The following is a 14,928-nucleotide window of genomic DNA, read 5'->3' on the forward strand; positions in this document are numbered from 1 at the left end:
ACTCTTTGCAACTCCATGAACTGTAGAATGCCAGGCTCCTCTGTCCATGGGATTCTCCAGGAAAGAATACTGGAGAGGGTTCCCATGTCGTCCTCCAGGGGATCGTCCCAAACCGGGGATCAAACCCATGTCTCTCACATTTCCTGCATTGGCAGGCAGGTTCTTTACCAATAGCGCCACCTGGGAAGCCCTCCCAAGGTATAATCCACTTTAAGACTAGTCCTACTGGGATAGGACTTCCCTGGTGGCTCAGACAGTATAGCGTCTGTCTACAATGCGGGATACCTGGGTTCAATCCCTGGGTTGGGAAGATCCCCTGGAGAAGGAAATGGCAATCCACTGCCTGGAAAATCCCATGGACAGAGGAGCCTGGTAGGCTACAGTCCATGGGGTCACAAAGAGTCGGACATGACTGAGCGACTTCACTTTACTGGGATAGGAGGAATTGCATAGAAGACCCACCATCTACATGGCTTCACATGGCTTCCCATGTGGCCAGCTGAGCAAGGATGGCAGAATTGTTGCCACTCCAGTTGTCCAGGCTTTGGGCCCCTTCACTTCCTATTCATCCCCTGGAAGGCCTTATACTGTGCTTTAAGTGTGTGTGTAAAGACAAAAGGATATGCCATAGGAAAACGGAGACAGGAGAAGCTGTGTTCTCTAGCCACCAGAAACCTGAATAAGTGAGGTTCTGCAATAACTCAGTGATTTGAGGTAGAGTGAACATAGAATCCCAAGTAATCAAATGGAATTTATCTTATTACCGGGGATAGATGTTTTTCCTTCTGCCTCTCAAGTCCAAAGAGGGAAAGCCGGATGAGTGACTTAATTTGAAAGCTTTAAGGTCAAGGGCTCTTTCTGTTAAGTTTAGCTCATCATGTTCTCTGCAGTTAACGAAGTGTGAAACACAACTAATAGCAATACATTGTGGAATACACGACTGAAAAGTCATAGACTCCTTCCATGGGATCCCTACAAAGAGTCTATCATAAAAAGGACTTTAAAAGTATCAGCTATTGAAAGCGTGCTTGCTCTCTTATCGGAGCTTCTCTGTGTGGGAGTGTTCATAAGAGAGGAGTGGGTGAGCAAGACTGTACTGGGTACAATTTGTGTATGTGCAAGAGAAAACAGAAACTCTCAGTAAGGAAGAACATATGTTTCCGGGACTGCATCTGCGCAAAAAGGACAGTCCCTGAAACTGTACGAAGGGGGAAGAAAAAAAAAACTATTTTAAAAACTCATTTATTTCACACAGATCGTCTTCTCAGCACATTTCCCTCCTACTGCCTTCTTAAGCCTGATCAAATAGCCCCTTCTCATCTCAGATCCAGGAAATGTTTCGAACAGTCTGACAGAGCCTGACTGAACCAGACAGACTACTCCCTCGGAGATCCCAGAGGCAAACCTCGGCCCAAGAACAGCACTGACCCTCCAGGGAGCAAGTGCCTGCAGGTCGACCCCGGCAGTCAGGCGGAAATCACGTCGTTCTCGAGGGCTAGGCGGAGGCCAGGCGAGGCATAGAGAGCGGGGTGCGGCCCCGGCCCGCAGGATCCGAGATGACTCGGAGAGTGTGCACGCCCCACGGCGGACCGCGCCCCTCTCCCGCTTCCTTGTGAGCAGTTCAACTCGCCAGGTGTCGGCGCGCGAGGTCCGCTCGGCCCAGCTCCCTAGCCGAGTGCTAGGCGCGCTAGAGCCGCGCCCCTCTCCTGCCTTAGACCCAGCTCCGGCCTCCGAAGGCCCTGCTCTCCTCAGCTCCGGCCTCTCACCGGCGCGGGGGCGGGGCCGGAGGCGGGGCCGGGGCGGTGGGGCGGGGCTTGCACGGGTGCCCCGGGCTCCGCCGCAGCTTCTCCCGCAGGTCTCGCGGCAGGCAAGCGGCTTGGTCCCCAGCTCCGGCCTCATGGCTGCTCCCGGCTCTTCGGCGGAGTGCGGCTACATCCGGACAGTCCTGGGCCAGCAGATCCTGGGGCAGCTGGACAGCTCCAGCCTGGCTTTGCCCTCCGAGGCCAAGCTGAAGCTGGCGGGGAGCAGCGGCCAGGCGGTCAAGAGCCTGCGGATCCAGGAGCAGGTGCAGCAGACCCTGGCCCGGAAGGGCCGCAGTTTCGCGGGCAACGGTGAGTGCAGCCCCGCTGTCCCCTACACCGCCCTCATCCTGCCCTTTATCCCTTCCCTACTCCCCGTTCACCCTCAGCGCCCGGTTGCTTCCTCTTGCTTCTTCCTGAGGGTGCAGGACCCGGGTTCTGCACACCTGTTGGTTGCCGGCCCATTGTACGGCCAGTCGTGCCTCCAGACTCAAACCAGCTTACTTTGGAAAAGCACTCTTTCTTAAAATTACCTCTTACTCAGATTTGTCATGTATGTATCTACGTATATTAAATGCATATACGTGTGTATAAATATATATATTTGAAAAGAATTCAGTCCAAGATTTTCACCCCTTCCTTAACCTACTCCCCTAGGCCGTCCACCCCAGGGGACTTCATCTGAAGGTTCCAGGAATTTGTAAACACTTTGAAATTCTGTGCAGAAATTTGATATAATCATTTTTTTCTGGGAGAAAGCGCCCTGAGCTTTTATTAAAATTTTTAAAGGATCTGTGACCTCCATAAATATTTTTCAAAAGAAAACCTGAAAGTACTGGCTCTCCTACAACCTATAAATTGGGATTGTGGGCCTTGCCTAGATACTTCGGGGCACTCCACCTCGTGTATGGAGCGAGTGGTTTCATCTAGGAAGTGAAAGGTAGGAGACTTTGGGCTGGGGAGCAATCACACCACCCCGCGGGTTGACTAGGAAGAGGAGAAGAAAGAAGGGGACTTTGACCCGGCCAGCAGCAGTCCCGCCTGCCTTGCTTGCTTGTGCCCCGCCAACGCACTCGTGAGTACAGCGCTGGTATTTACAAAAAAATTAAACTTTGGAAGTGAACAAGGTTTGGTGGTTTTTTTGTTTTTTTGTTTTTTTTGTTTTAGTAATTGATAGTTAAGGAGGTGGAAGGGGAAGAAGATGGCAAACCAGTTCTGAAAATTAGAGAACGTGAAATACCTTTTCTCTCTTGCTAAAAGTCAGATGATCAGAGCCCCCCAGTAATTATTTTATTAGTTGTTTAATTTTTTAATATAAAAGTATTCTAGGCTTGTTATGGAAAAGAGAAGAGGAAAGAAACAGTTAAGTTGGGTTACCAGTTGTTTCATGCGATGTTGAACTGTTTGTCTAGGAAGTTAACTGGAGAAATGACAACTGTAGAATCGATTAGGAAAAAGAAAAATGCTTGCAGACCAGATCAGAGATCTAAAACCGCAGAAACTGAGAGGCTGTATTGTTTTCCATTTGTGTAAAATAATTTTAAAGGGTCAGGCAATCAGTATTTACGTACTTGAAAGGTAAAGAGAAGCTGTTTAATGATTAGAGTTGATATAATTGTGTGCCTACTATGTGCCAAGAATTGGACTTTGTGGTGTGTATTCATTATGTTATTTATGTTTCCAGGAAAAAACAATGCTTGTGAGGTAGGTTGCTTTACTAAGCAGTTAAGTAACAATTTCCCACAGATAGTAAGTAGCAGAAAAACTCCCAAGCCTTAATTTTTAAACTACTCATCAGTTACTTTGTTAAGCTTTTTGGTAATTAATACAAAGTAGGATTTTTATTAGACCCAAGCCTGTCTATGGTCCATTCCCATTTTTCCTTTAAATATAATTGATAAAGTTCTGCGAGAGTGGAGACATCTCAGTGACACAGAACTGCCATAGCACATGGAAAAAAAGAACCTAATTTACATTTAGGAATCTGACTAAAGATCCCAGGACAACTGAGGCCAGTTTTTGACCAGTGAGATCATTGTACCCCTTTAGTCTGTGCGGATCCAGTGCTAAACTGGAGCCAGACTAGCTGCTTCTGCATAGGGGAACGCAAGGAAGGCACATGAAATATTTTTCCTACACTTTGAGAATGGCGAGGAAGAGCAAGCAGACATCAACTATTCAGTAAAAATAGGGAATGAACAAAAGGAAAGGGAGCATTGCTGAGCGTCTACTCTGTGCCTAACCCTGTTCAAGATTATGTTTGCATTTTATTGTATCCTTCAAATAGTTACATGAAATAGATGCGAGGATCCATTTCACATATGAAAAGTCTGTCAGTCTCTCAACATTTATTGGACGCTTAGTTCCAAACCCACACATGATTTTTCTCTTGAAAATGGTGCATTCATGTTGTGTGGTGAATTCAAGAACTTTCTGTTGTGTCTAGTCTTCATCCAGGGCACTGCTGCAGGTGCTGAACTAAACATACACTCTTTTTGCTTTAAAGCAAGGAGTTCAAAGTCTGTAGAAGGAAAATGCTCTCTAAAAAATGGGTTAATCAAATAAAAAATGGCAAGCTACTCAAAGGAAGAACAGCCAACAAATTATGAAGTTTAGAAGTATGAGTTAGACTATTATCTGGAGGGAATTTTGAAAAGTTTCTTGGAGGAATTGGGATTTTAGGTCTCAAAAAAATCAGTAGGATTGGACATAGGTAATGGGTTGAAGGAAGAGTGTTCTAGGGGGAACAGCAGGAATATTACACAGTTCACAGAATTGATATGGTAGAACAAAGGGCCCTGTCATGATGCTTCTGCTGTAACTGCTTGAGTCCAACTGAGGAACAAAGCTTCTGAGACTCAAAGAGGAAATTAGCTTCCGAGGAATTTAGCATTAACACACTATGGAACAATTACCAGGGGTGGTTTGTATATATTGTTAAAGTTCTTTGAAGAAGTCTGGGGGCTTCTTAAGGTTGTGAGTGTTGTTTCAATGTTACTGTCCTGTCTCTAAAGTTGAAACAGACAGGCGACTGTTGAAACTGTGGTGGTCTGGAAAGAATCCTGTATCAACATAAATTCCAGGAAGAAGTGACCCTAATGTTAACTGCTTTTAGCTCCAGAGCTCTGGAGAATTCTGAATTGTTGACATACCTGTAAGACTGAACCAGCAGATAATCTTCTGAAAGCAGAGATGAGATAAATACTAACTGATTTGTTGATAAATACCCTGCAGGGTTCTTTAACTTGTTAGCTTCTCTCTAATGCCTTTATATAAGTGAGTGGTTTAATTGGAAATTACTCTAACTTTTGATGTTATTTTTAAATTGTGTTGAACATTTTAAAATTGGCTGTAACTCTTGGGGGGTGGGGAGACGTAACTGAGGTCTATAGCAGCATTGTGAGATGAGTCTGTATTGTAGAAAATTTTAATTTTTTTTATAAAAGTTAGAACTCATTTACGAATTGCAAGTACATTATTATATTAGCAAAGGGAAGAATTTTAAGTGTCCATATCCTATTTATTACATTACTTTGAAAATACTACTACTTTACTTATTATAACAGTCCCCCCCTTGGGTGCCTGGGTAAGGAAGTCATGTTTTAAGTTATCATATGTGATACTTCTAAACACAATGAACAATATCATAATAAAAACTGAAACTTTGGAAATCAACCAAAGGCATGCTGTTTACTTAAATGGTTTTCCTTGCCAAGATGTTTTGAATACCTGTGATCAGAAGGATTTTGGGGGAAAGGACTGAAAATTGGCTAAGGTAGCAAAAAAGGCAATTAATAGGTATTATTGGGGCTGGGGGGTGAGGGTGAGGATTGTTGGACATTGTTTAAATCCTGTGTGAATTATTTGTTGCCAAAAAAGGAATTCCAGGAATGAAGCAATTCTGGGAGCAAGGCAACTAGTCCTTTACAAAGTAGGAGAATTCTGGAGAGAAGGAAAAAAAGTTAGATGGCGGGATAGCAGGAACATGGCTGTGTTGCTGTGAATGTAAAGTATCGGTACTGCCACCTGATTTAATGTACTTCCTTGTTTGCCTAATATATGATATAGCCTAATGTCTAGCAGATCAATTGCAAGGATTAAAAAAAGTGTTTTGTTTTGTTTTGTTTTGTTTTCAGAAATTCTTCCAATTATAATTAGTCAAAGGAAATAGAATGTTAACAACATGGTGATTACAAAAAAAATTAACTCCTCATCCCTAGATAACGGTGACAACACATCTTTTATGGATAAGGTCTTGAGTGAAGGCATGAGTAGCGATGCCTCAGAGTCAATTGAAATGTAACAGTGTTTGATTATAAAAGTACATGGCTCTATGTCCCAGATAAGGTATCTGAAATTACCTTAAGAGAAGACAGCTGTTCACTTAGACTTTTTAAAGACTGCATTAATGTTATTTATGCCCTGTGTTAGTAAGTTCCAGTCATGAGAACACAGGGTAGCCCCCTTGAGCTAGAAATTCTAAGCATATGTTTTTCACCTTCTCCTAACTTTTGGATATCAGCTTTAAATTTTTTCCTGTGTATTAAAATAAGGCTATACATATTATCTTCAAACAGTTAACATTAATTTTATATTCAAATTGAGTTTCTGGTCTGATCAATAGAAATTATGAGAAACTTTTTAAAAAATTTCCTGAGAGAACAAGCATATCTTTGATAATAATGAAATATAAATAACAAATATGTTGCTAAAACCTCTGGAATTTATATATCAGACTTGATTAATATTATCTATAACAAGATCATTTGGTACTATCTCAGATGACATTCAAGAATTTTAAATTATACCATTCTGAGGTAAATGTTGAACTCCAGCTATTTTGTGCATGTACACAAATGTATGAAGACATAAATATCATACTCCTTCTGGGAGAGTAAATAGTAAAAAGAGTGTTGCAAATGGGAATAGACAATTAGTAGAATTACAATTAGTAGAATATTTAATCTTTGTATTAGAGTGAACCATCCCCTGACTTATTAGGATAAGAACAATAAGCAGAATTTCAGGTCCTTTTAGAGTAGAATTATTGCAAAATCTATTGTGTATCTTTTGTGTAATTCCATTAATGCTGACCAGATATAGGACATAAATACAGTTGCTCTATTATTAAGAAAAGTGCTTAAAGATGAGCTGAGGAGCCCATTCAGTATGTAGACTTAAATGAAAATACATATTCAGAAAAAAGAACTTGAGCATTTGAAAACACAGCTTGCTATTACCATTAAAAGAATTCACATACTTGTGTTCTTGGAATAGTCAGCTTTAGGCTTAAAAGTATTAATTGGCCAAAGCATCATAACCAAAGTTCCGCAACTCCTTAATATCCAGAAGAAAATCCTACTCACTAGAAGCTTAATAAATTATTCCCACTAAATCTTAAATCTCACTAGTATGATCACAGGATGGTGGTGAGGAAGATCACATCAGAATTATTGTATCTTAATGACCTTTTCTTTTGAAGGAGGAATATAAATTTAAACTTTTCTTGACAGATCATAATAACTTATTATAGAATATCAAAATATTACAGAAAAATAGACACACGAAAAAGATAAGAGAATGACAGTAAATATATATTATGCAGATGTAGAATCAACCTTGCCACAATGAACATAGTCAGCTTTTCTAATCACTTAGAAAGAGTCTGCCTACATTTCGGGGAAATTTTTTTCTTCCTCTCTTTATTTCCAGAATGACAGAGAAACAATAGGAAATATTTGAGCACCTTCTATCCACTCTAAGACAAAAGCAACTGTCATCCTCCCATTTTGGCTCCACTGTGGTGATCCACAGGAAGGATTAAGTGCAAATTGAATATGTGTAGCTAGGATATTTTGAATGTACAAGGAAATATTGACTGATCATCCATTAACATGTCAAGTTCTGATGTAGGACTGCCAGAAGTGGTAGTAAAAGATGGATTCTACATTAAGAAGGTAAAAATTTACCTGGAACATAAGACCTCTTCCTGCTTTTACTGGCCTTACTCCAATTCATTCTCCACCTAGGTAGTAAAGTTTCTAATCTCAGCGCTCCATTTCCTGATTTAAATGCTTCAGTTTCTTGCTGTTCTCTACAGGAGTGAAATTCCTTATTCAGCATGGCATTTCAAGTTCTCTGCGCTCTGATGCCTGCATCTTCTCAAACTTGGTGCTATCACCACTATTCTGGCACACAACCAAACGCCAGCAGTTTATCTTGCTCAATTCCTCTCCCTACTACTACTCTGACTCCCCCTTCCCTTCTCTTGGCTGGCTTAACTCTTACATGCCCCTCAAAACTCAGCTCAGTTTGTGCCCCTGTATAGGCAGCTTTCCCTCATCCCTCCACCTCATAGTGTCGAGTTAAAGATCCAAGTTAAAGATTTGATCACTGTGAGTCAAACAAGATGTTTCGAAGGGGAGAAACATGAAATATGCAGGGGTTTTCTGAAAATACATTTGGCAGATTTGGTGGATTTAAAGAAGGGGCAGAAGTTATGAATCAGAGAGAAGAGGAGAGAATGGGAGAAGAAGAGGTTAGCACTGGCAAGTGAGAGGCAGTAGAAATATCATGATTTAAGAGTTACTACCAAAACTTGTAGAGTTTTTTAAAGGAAAAAGTTCTATAAATTCATCTATTTGACTATTAGTTGCATCATTGTGAGTATAATGTGTTATTTGTCATTGCAGTTCTAAAGTTTTATAAGTAACCACTATGAAATATCTCAGCAAATGAATTGACAGGAATGCCAAAGTATGGTGATAAATTATAGGAATTCCTATAGATTAAAAAAATTCCAGAATGTACCCACTTAGTATTTTACCAATATGCTAAATTACCAGTTTATAATCACAAATTTTATAATCACATATGGCTACTCAAAGTATATGATATAGATACCTGCAGTATAGAAGGAACTTTTAAATGTGTGTTTTGTGGTTATCTATGGACAGGGAGGCCTGGCGTGCTGCGATTCATGGGGTCACAAAGAGTCAGACACGACTGAGCGACTGAACTGAACTGAACTGAAAGCAGTAATTTGAGGAATACCTCCAAAATGTCATAAAATGGTATCATAAACTACGTAAAGGGACTCCTAAAAACTAAGGAGTTCTGGCAGCTGGTTAGTATATTAATGGGTGATAGCCAATGACTAGTGACACAGTGGCACTCGGAGTTCAAGGCCCTTTCTGCCAGGATTGTTGGTCTGTCTCTGGCATACTCAACTTTGAAGCCAGCTGTGGTCACCACTGTACTGCCAACACTGACTCCTGGCATATTCCACTTGGGAAGAACTCATAGCCAGTACTTTCCAACTGTATACTCAGTACACTCAGTTGTTCCTCAGGGTTGATCATGTGAGCTTTCTTAACTGGTCATTTATAGCACCACCACGTTTTGTTAATATTTTCATAATGCAAGACATTAATAGACTCTAGTCTTCTTTAAAATAATTCTTTACCATAGTTTTTTCAACCAACAAATTCCACTCATGTTCCAGCCTGAGCAAGTGCTTACCTGAGTGGTGTAACAGGGTTGTAGAATTGTGGTTTTCATGGATATATTTTTCTTAGAAAGTAAAAACAGAAAGTAAAAGAAATAATTTTTTTTAATGTTAAGTCAGGGAAAATGAATTCTATGTTACATGACCACACAGACAAAGAAAATTTCTTCACTAACTCAGTGAAACTGAAAGAGTTAATCACTCAGTCGTGTCCAACTCTTTGCAATCTCATGGACTGTAGCCCACCAGGCTCCTCTGTCCATGGAATTCTCCAGACAAGAATACTGGAGTGGGTAGCCATTCCCTTCTCCAAGAGAACATTCCAACCCAGGGATCAAACCTGAGTCTGTTAATGTCTCCTGCGTTGGCAGGCAGGTTCTTTACCATCCAAGCCACCAGGGAAGTCCATTTGGTTCTTGATGGGTCCTATTTTGTGTTTTCTTTTAGTACCTACTTTTGTTAGTAAATGATTTTAAGGAGCTTTTTAAATATGAACTGCTATACAGATTCCTTCTAATAAGTTTCAAGACGTCATGTAGTTAAATCTTTTTTAAGGTATGTGGAGAAAGAGAGATGTTGTTACCCAGAGGTTGCTGTGAAAAGACCAAAGAGAAGAAGGTGATAGCTTTTAGACTTCCAGAGTCTAGTCTCTTTCCATCAAAAAGACCATTGTGAATTCACACAGTGAAGGCAACTGTCTGTGATTGAGCACAATAAATTGTAGCATTTAAATCAACACCGGTAGTGAACACATACTGATTTCTATGAGTACCTGTTTTCATGGGAATTTATTATACCACCATCTCTACACATTCTTCTTTTAGAGCTGAATGTGAACCAAATCAGTTTTTCAACATGCGTAGCTCTTGCCTGGAAAATCCCATGGACGGAGGGGCCTGGTGGGCTGCAGTCCATGGGGTCGCTAGGAGTCAGACACGACTTCACTTTCACTTTTCACTTTCATGCATTGGAGAAGGAAATGGCAACCCACACCAGTGTTCTTGCCTAGAGAATCCCAGGGGCGGGGGAGCCTGGTGGGCTGCCATCTATGGGGTCGCACAGAGTTGGACACGACTTCACTTTCACTTTTCACTTTCATGCATTGGAGAAGGAAATGGCAACCCACTCCAGTGTTCTTTTCTGGAGAATCCCAGGGATGGGGGAGCCTGGTGGGCTGCCATCTATGGGGTCGCACAGAGTCGGACACAACTGAAGCGACTTAGCAGCAGCACCAGCAGCAGCAGAGAGTGCTGGAGGCTTGAAAACAAGATGCTTTTCTGAATGTGAATGCTACTCTCATCTCTCTAATAAACACAAGCTATTTAAAGGTGTTTGTTTAGCAACTGTATCACCTGTTAATGCTTGCCATAAATGAAACTGTGTTTGATTTTTTTTTAATGTGCCCAGATACAGGTAATAGAGTCATAATTAGAGACTTGTCAATTTAATTTCATACATATATTGTTGTTGTTCAATTGCTAAGTCATGTCCAACTCTGCGACCCCATGAACTGCAGCATGCTAGGCTATCCTGTCCTTCAATATAGTAAATGTACTAGATTTATTTATCTATAATATATACAAATCAATGTATTAAATGTAACCAAATAGACATTTTTATATATGTAATATATATAAATAAATTATTACATTTAACCAATTAGGTAATAAAGCTGGTCACAAAAGCTACAAAGAAAGAATTGATTATAGAAATTAATTTTCAATTTTTAACTCTAAGAGTATTTCATTATCTTGGACAATACTTGCATAGATGACCAGAAACCAAGATGTTTTCCCATGAACAGCTGCTTTGGGATCACATCATTCCGATTAACATTCAGAACTGGAAAGAGAGAAAATTACATTTCCTGTGAGGTCTACACCTCTGCAATCCTCTAAGCCATTTGGAATCAAAACCAACCCCCCCAACTCTCACCCTCCTATCCTGCCCCCGCAACTGCTTTGATCTGAATTGCTTGTTATTTGAGGAGGACTGAGTTCTGTAACTTCCTCCTTCATGTTCCTTAAATTGGGCTCCATAGATGTCTGCAGTGCTCTTATAAGAAACAGTTTGGATAATGTTGCCTGAATGAGTATTAATTTGAAATAGTGCCTATAAATCATTGCCTTTTTAGGAAATAGCAAAAGCACATTATATGAATAACTATTTAAAGCCACAATAATGTCATTGTGATCATCCTCAATGGCTGGGTCAATCAAAATAACCAGAAAAAGCCAAATTCAATACCTGAATAAAAACTCTTAGATACGATACAGTGTGAATTAAAGCATGCAAACCAGTTTATCCCTCTTTCTACAACAGATTAATTCATGAAAATGTGTGAAATACAAATTTTGTTATCCAAATTCTGTTTTTAAAGCCTTATCTAATTTTTGCATGTTGCTTTACAATTTTAAAAGCATTGAATATATGCTTTCCTGGATAAATGTCTCTCACCAACTCTGTTAATAGGTGGAATTATGGGAAATAAATGTAGGTAATTTGTCAAGACATACAGAAAGTAGTAGAGTTGGGGGCCTCAGATTATTTCAGTTTAAAGAAGACCATGTCCTTTTGTGATGTAAACAAGTCCTTTGAAATAAAGGCATGACCTGATTTTCCATGTTAGAAAATACAAATTTTTATGTTGGATTTATTTAAAGCAGTATGTACCTGCATGTATAATATGTTTTTGTTGCTTTCTTATTTCTGTTTTTGGAGAAGGGCATGGCTGAGTTATATGTTCAGCCATGACTATATTATATGACTATATAATATGACTATATTATTATGTGTTTTATCCTCTGAGTGAACGGAAAATAATGATTTGCCTTAAAGAGATTTGTTTCCATCCTGATTAATATTTTTTAATTCCAGCCAGTTCAAAATATTTTTTAAATCTTACATCACAGCTGCTAATTCATTAGTCCCCTATACTGATCTCAAACTCATGACTGCCTAGGCAAATAATGTGCATTATTTATTGTTTAAGATTGGCCTTTTAACCAGAGAAACTATCTATTGAGCCATCCTGCAGTTTGAATATCGAGAGTTACAACTCTTCTTGCACAGGAAGAGAGTCTGTGGTTTAAAGATCTAATCTTATTTTACTCCCTGTTACCAACTACTTTGTAGTTATTTTGGGAACCAGTAAATCAGTCTCAATTCATTCATCTGAAAACAGAAGAACTTCCTTATAAGGATTTATGTCAACAAATTAAAAACTTACAGAGTATTTGGAGTTGTCCAGGTAAAGGTTCTAGAGGAAAGAGAATGATTGTTTTGGTTCGCATAAAAAACTGATGATAATTCCTCCAGGGATTTGATAAATGACAATTTCAGAAGAGCCACAATACAATCAAATAGTAGAGATCAATACTAAAGATCAGTGGAAAGGATGAACCCAGAGTTCAAACCTGATAGTAAGTCTCTTTGCAATTTAAAGCAAGTAATTTAAGTTGGCTTTGAGCAAATGCCCTCTTCCAACAACACAAGAGAAGACTCCACACATGGACATCACCAGATGGTCAATACCAAAATCAGATTGATTATATTCTTTGCAGCCAAAGATGGAGAAGCTCTATACAGTCAGCAAAACAAGACCAGGAGCTGACTGTGGCTCAGATCATGAACTCCTTATTGCAAAATTCAGACTTAAATTGACAAATGTAGGGAAAACCACAAGACCATTCAGGTATGACCTAAATCAAATCCCTTATGATTATAAAGTGGAAGTGACAAATAGATTCAGGGGATTAGATCTGATAGAATGCCTTAAGAACTATGGATGGAGGTTCTTGACATTGTACAAGAGGCAGTGATGAAGACCATCCCCAAGAAAAAGAAATGCAAAAAGGCAAAATGGTTGTCTGAGGGGGCCTTACAAATAGCAGTGAAAAGAAGAGAAGCGAAAAGCAAAGGAGAAAGGGAAAGATATACCCATTTGAATCTAGAGTTCCAAAGAATAGCAAGGAGAGAGAAGAAGCCTTCCTCAGTGATCAATGCAAAGAAATAGAGGAAAATAATAGAATGGGAAAGACTAGATATCTCGTCAAGAAAATTTGAGGGAACATTTCATGCAAGGATAGGCACAATAAAGGACAGAAATGGTATGGACCTAACAGAAGCAGAAGATATTAAGAAGAAGTGGCAAGAATACACAGAAAAGCTATACAAAATAGATCTTCATAACCCAGATAATCACAATGGTGTGATCACTCACCTAGAGTCAGACATCCTGGAAATGAAAGTGGGCCTTAGTAAGCATCACTATGACCAAAGCTAGGGGAGGTGATGGAATTCCAGTTGAGCTATTTCAAATCCTAAAAGATGATGTGGTGAAAGTGCTCCATTCAATATGCCAGCAAATTGGGAAAACTCCACTTTGGCCACAGGACTGGAAAATGTCAGTTTTCATTCCAATTCCAAAGAAAGGCAATGCCAAAGAATGTTCAAACTACCACATAGTTGCACTCATCTCACATGCTAGTAAAGTAATGCTCAAAATTCTCCAAGCCAGGCTTCAACAGTATGTGAATCATAAACTTTCAGATGTTCAAGCTGGATTTAGAAAAGGCAGAGGAACCAGAGATCAAATTGCCAACATCTGTTGGGTCATCGAAAAAGCAAGAGAGTTCCAGAAAACATCTATTTCTGCTTTATTGACTATGACAAAGACTTTGACTGTGGGGATCACAATAAACTGTTGAAAATTCTGAAAGAGATGGGAATACCAGACCACCTGACCTGCCTCTTGAGAAATCTGTATACAGGTCAAGAAGCAACAGTTAGAACTGAACGTGGAACAACAGACTGGTTCCAAATAGGAAAAGGAGTATGTCAAGGCTGTATATTGTCACCCTGCTTATTTAACTTACATGCAGAGTATAACATGCAAAATGATGGGCTGGATGAAGCATAAGCTGGAATCAAATTGTTGGGAGAAATATCAATAACCTCAGATATGCACATGACACCACCCTTATGGCAGAAAGCGAAGAAGAACTAATGAGCCTCTTTATGACAGTGAAAGAGAAGAGTGAAAAAGTTGGCTTACAACTCAACATTCAGAAAACTAAGATCATGGAATCCGGTCCCATCAACTCATGTCAAATAGATGGGGAAACAATGGAAATAGTGACAGACTTTATTTTGGGGGGCTCCAAAATGACTGCAGATGGTGGGTCACTGCAACCATGAAATTAAAAGACTCTTGCTCCTTGGAAGAAAAGTTATGACCATCCTAAACAACATATTAAAAAGCAGACATTTACTTTGCCAACAATTGTCCATCTAGTCAAAGCTATGGTTTTTCCAGTAGTCATGTATGGATGTTGTACCATAAAGAAAGCTGAGCGCCAAAGAATTGAAGCTTTTGAACTGTGATGTTGAGACTCTTGAGAGTCCCTTTGACTGCAAGGAGATTAAACCAGTCAATCCTAAAGGAAATCAGTCCTGAATATTCATTGGAAGGACTGATGCTGAAGCTGAAACTCCAATACTTTGGCTACCTGATGCAAAGAACTGACTCATTGGAAAAGAACCTGATGCCAGGAAAGATTGAAGGTGGGAGGAGAAGGGGATGACAGAGGATGAGATGGTTGGATGGCATCACCAACTGGA

At 39.9% G+C, this 14,928-nt stretch overlaps 1 protein-coding gene across 1 annotated transcript in view; it reads left to right on the forward strand.

Moving 5' to 3' along the window:
* The first annotated feature begins 1,853 nt into the window (after nucleotides 1-1,853).
* Nucleotides 1,854-14,928, forward strand: part of PKP2 (plakophilin 2) — a 97,109-nt gene continuing 84,034 nt past the window's right edge. Inside the window, exon 1 of the mRNA XM_012175044.5 lies at nucleotides 1,854-2,111. Coding sequence (XP_012030434.1) covers nucleotides 1,898-2,111 — 214 coding nt within the window. The 5' untranslated portion in view covers nucleotides 1,854-1,897. The remainder of the gene's footprint in view (nucleotides 2,112-14,928) is intronic.

This window comes from Ovis aries, chromosome 3 (genome assembly GCF_016772045.2).
Source record: "Ovis aries strain OAR_USU_Benz2616 breed Rambouillet chromosome 3, ARS-UI_Ramb_v3.0, whole genome shotgun sequence".
Taxonomy (NCBI): Eukaryota; Metazoa; Chordata; class Mammalia; order Artiodactyla; family Bovidae; genus Ovis; species Ovis aries.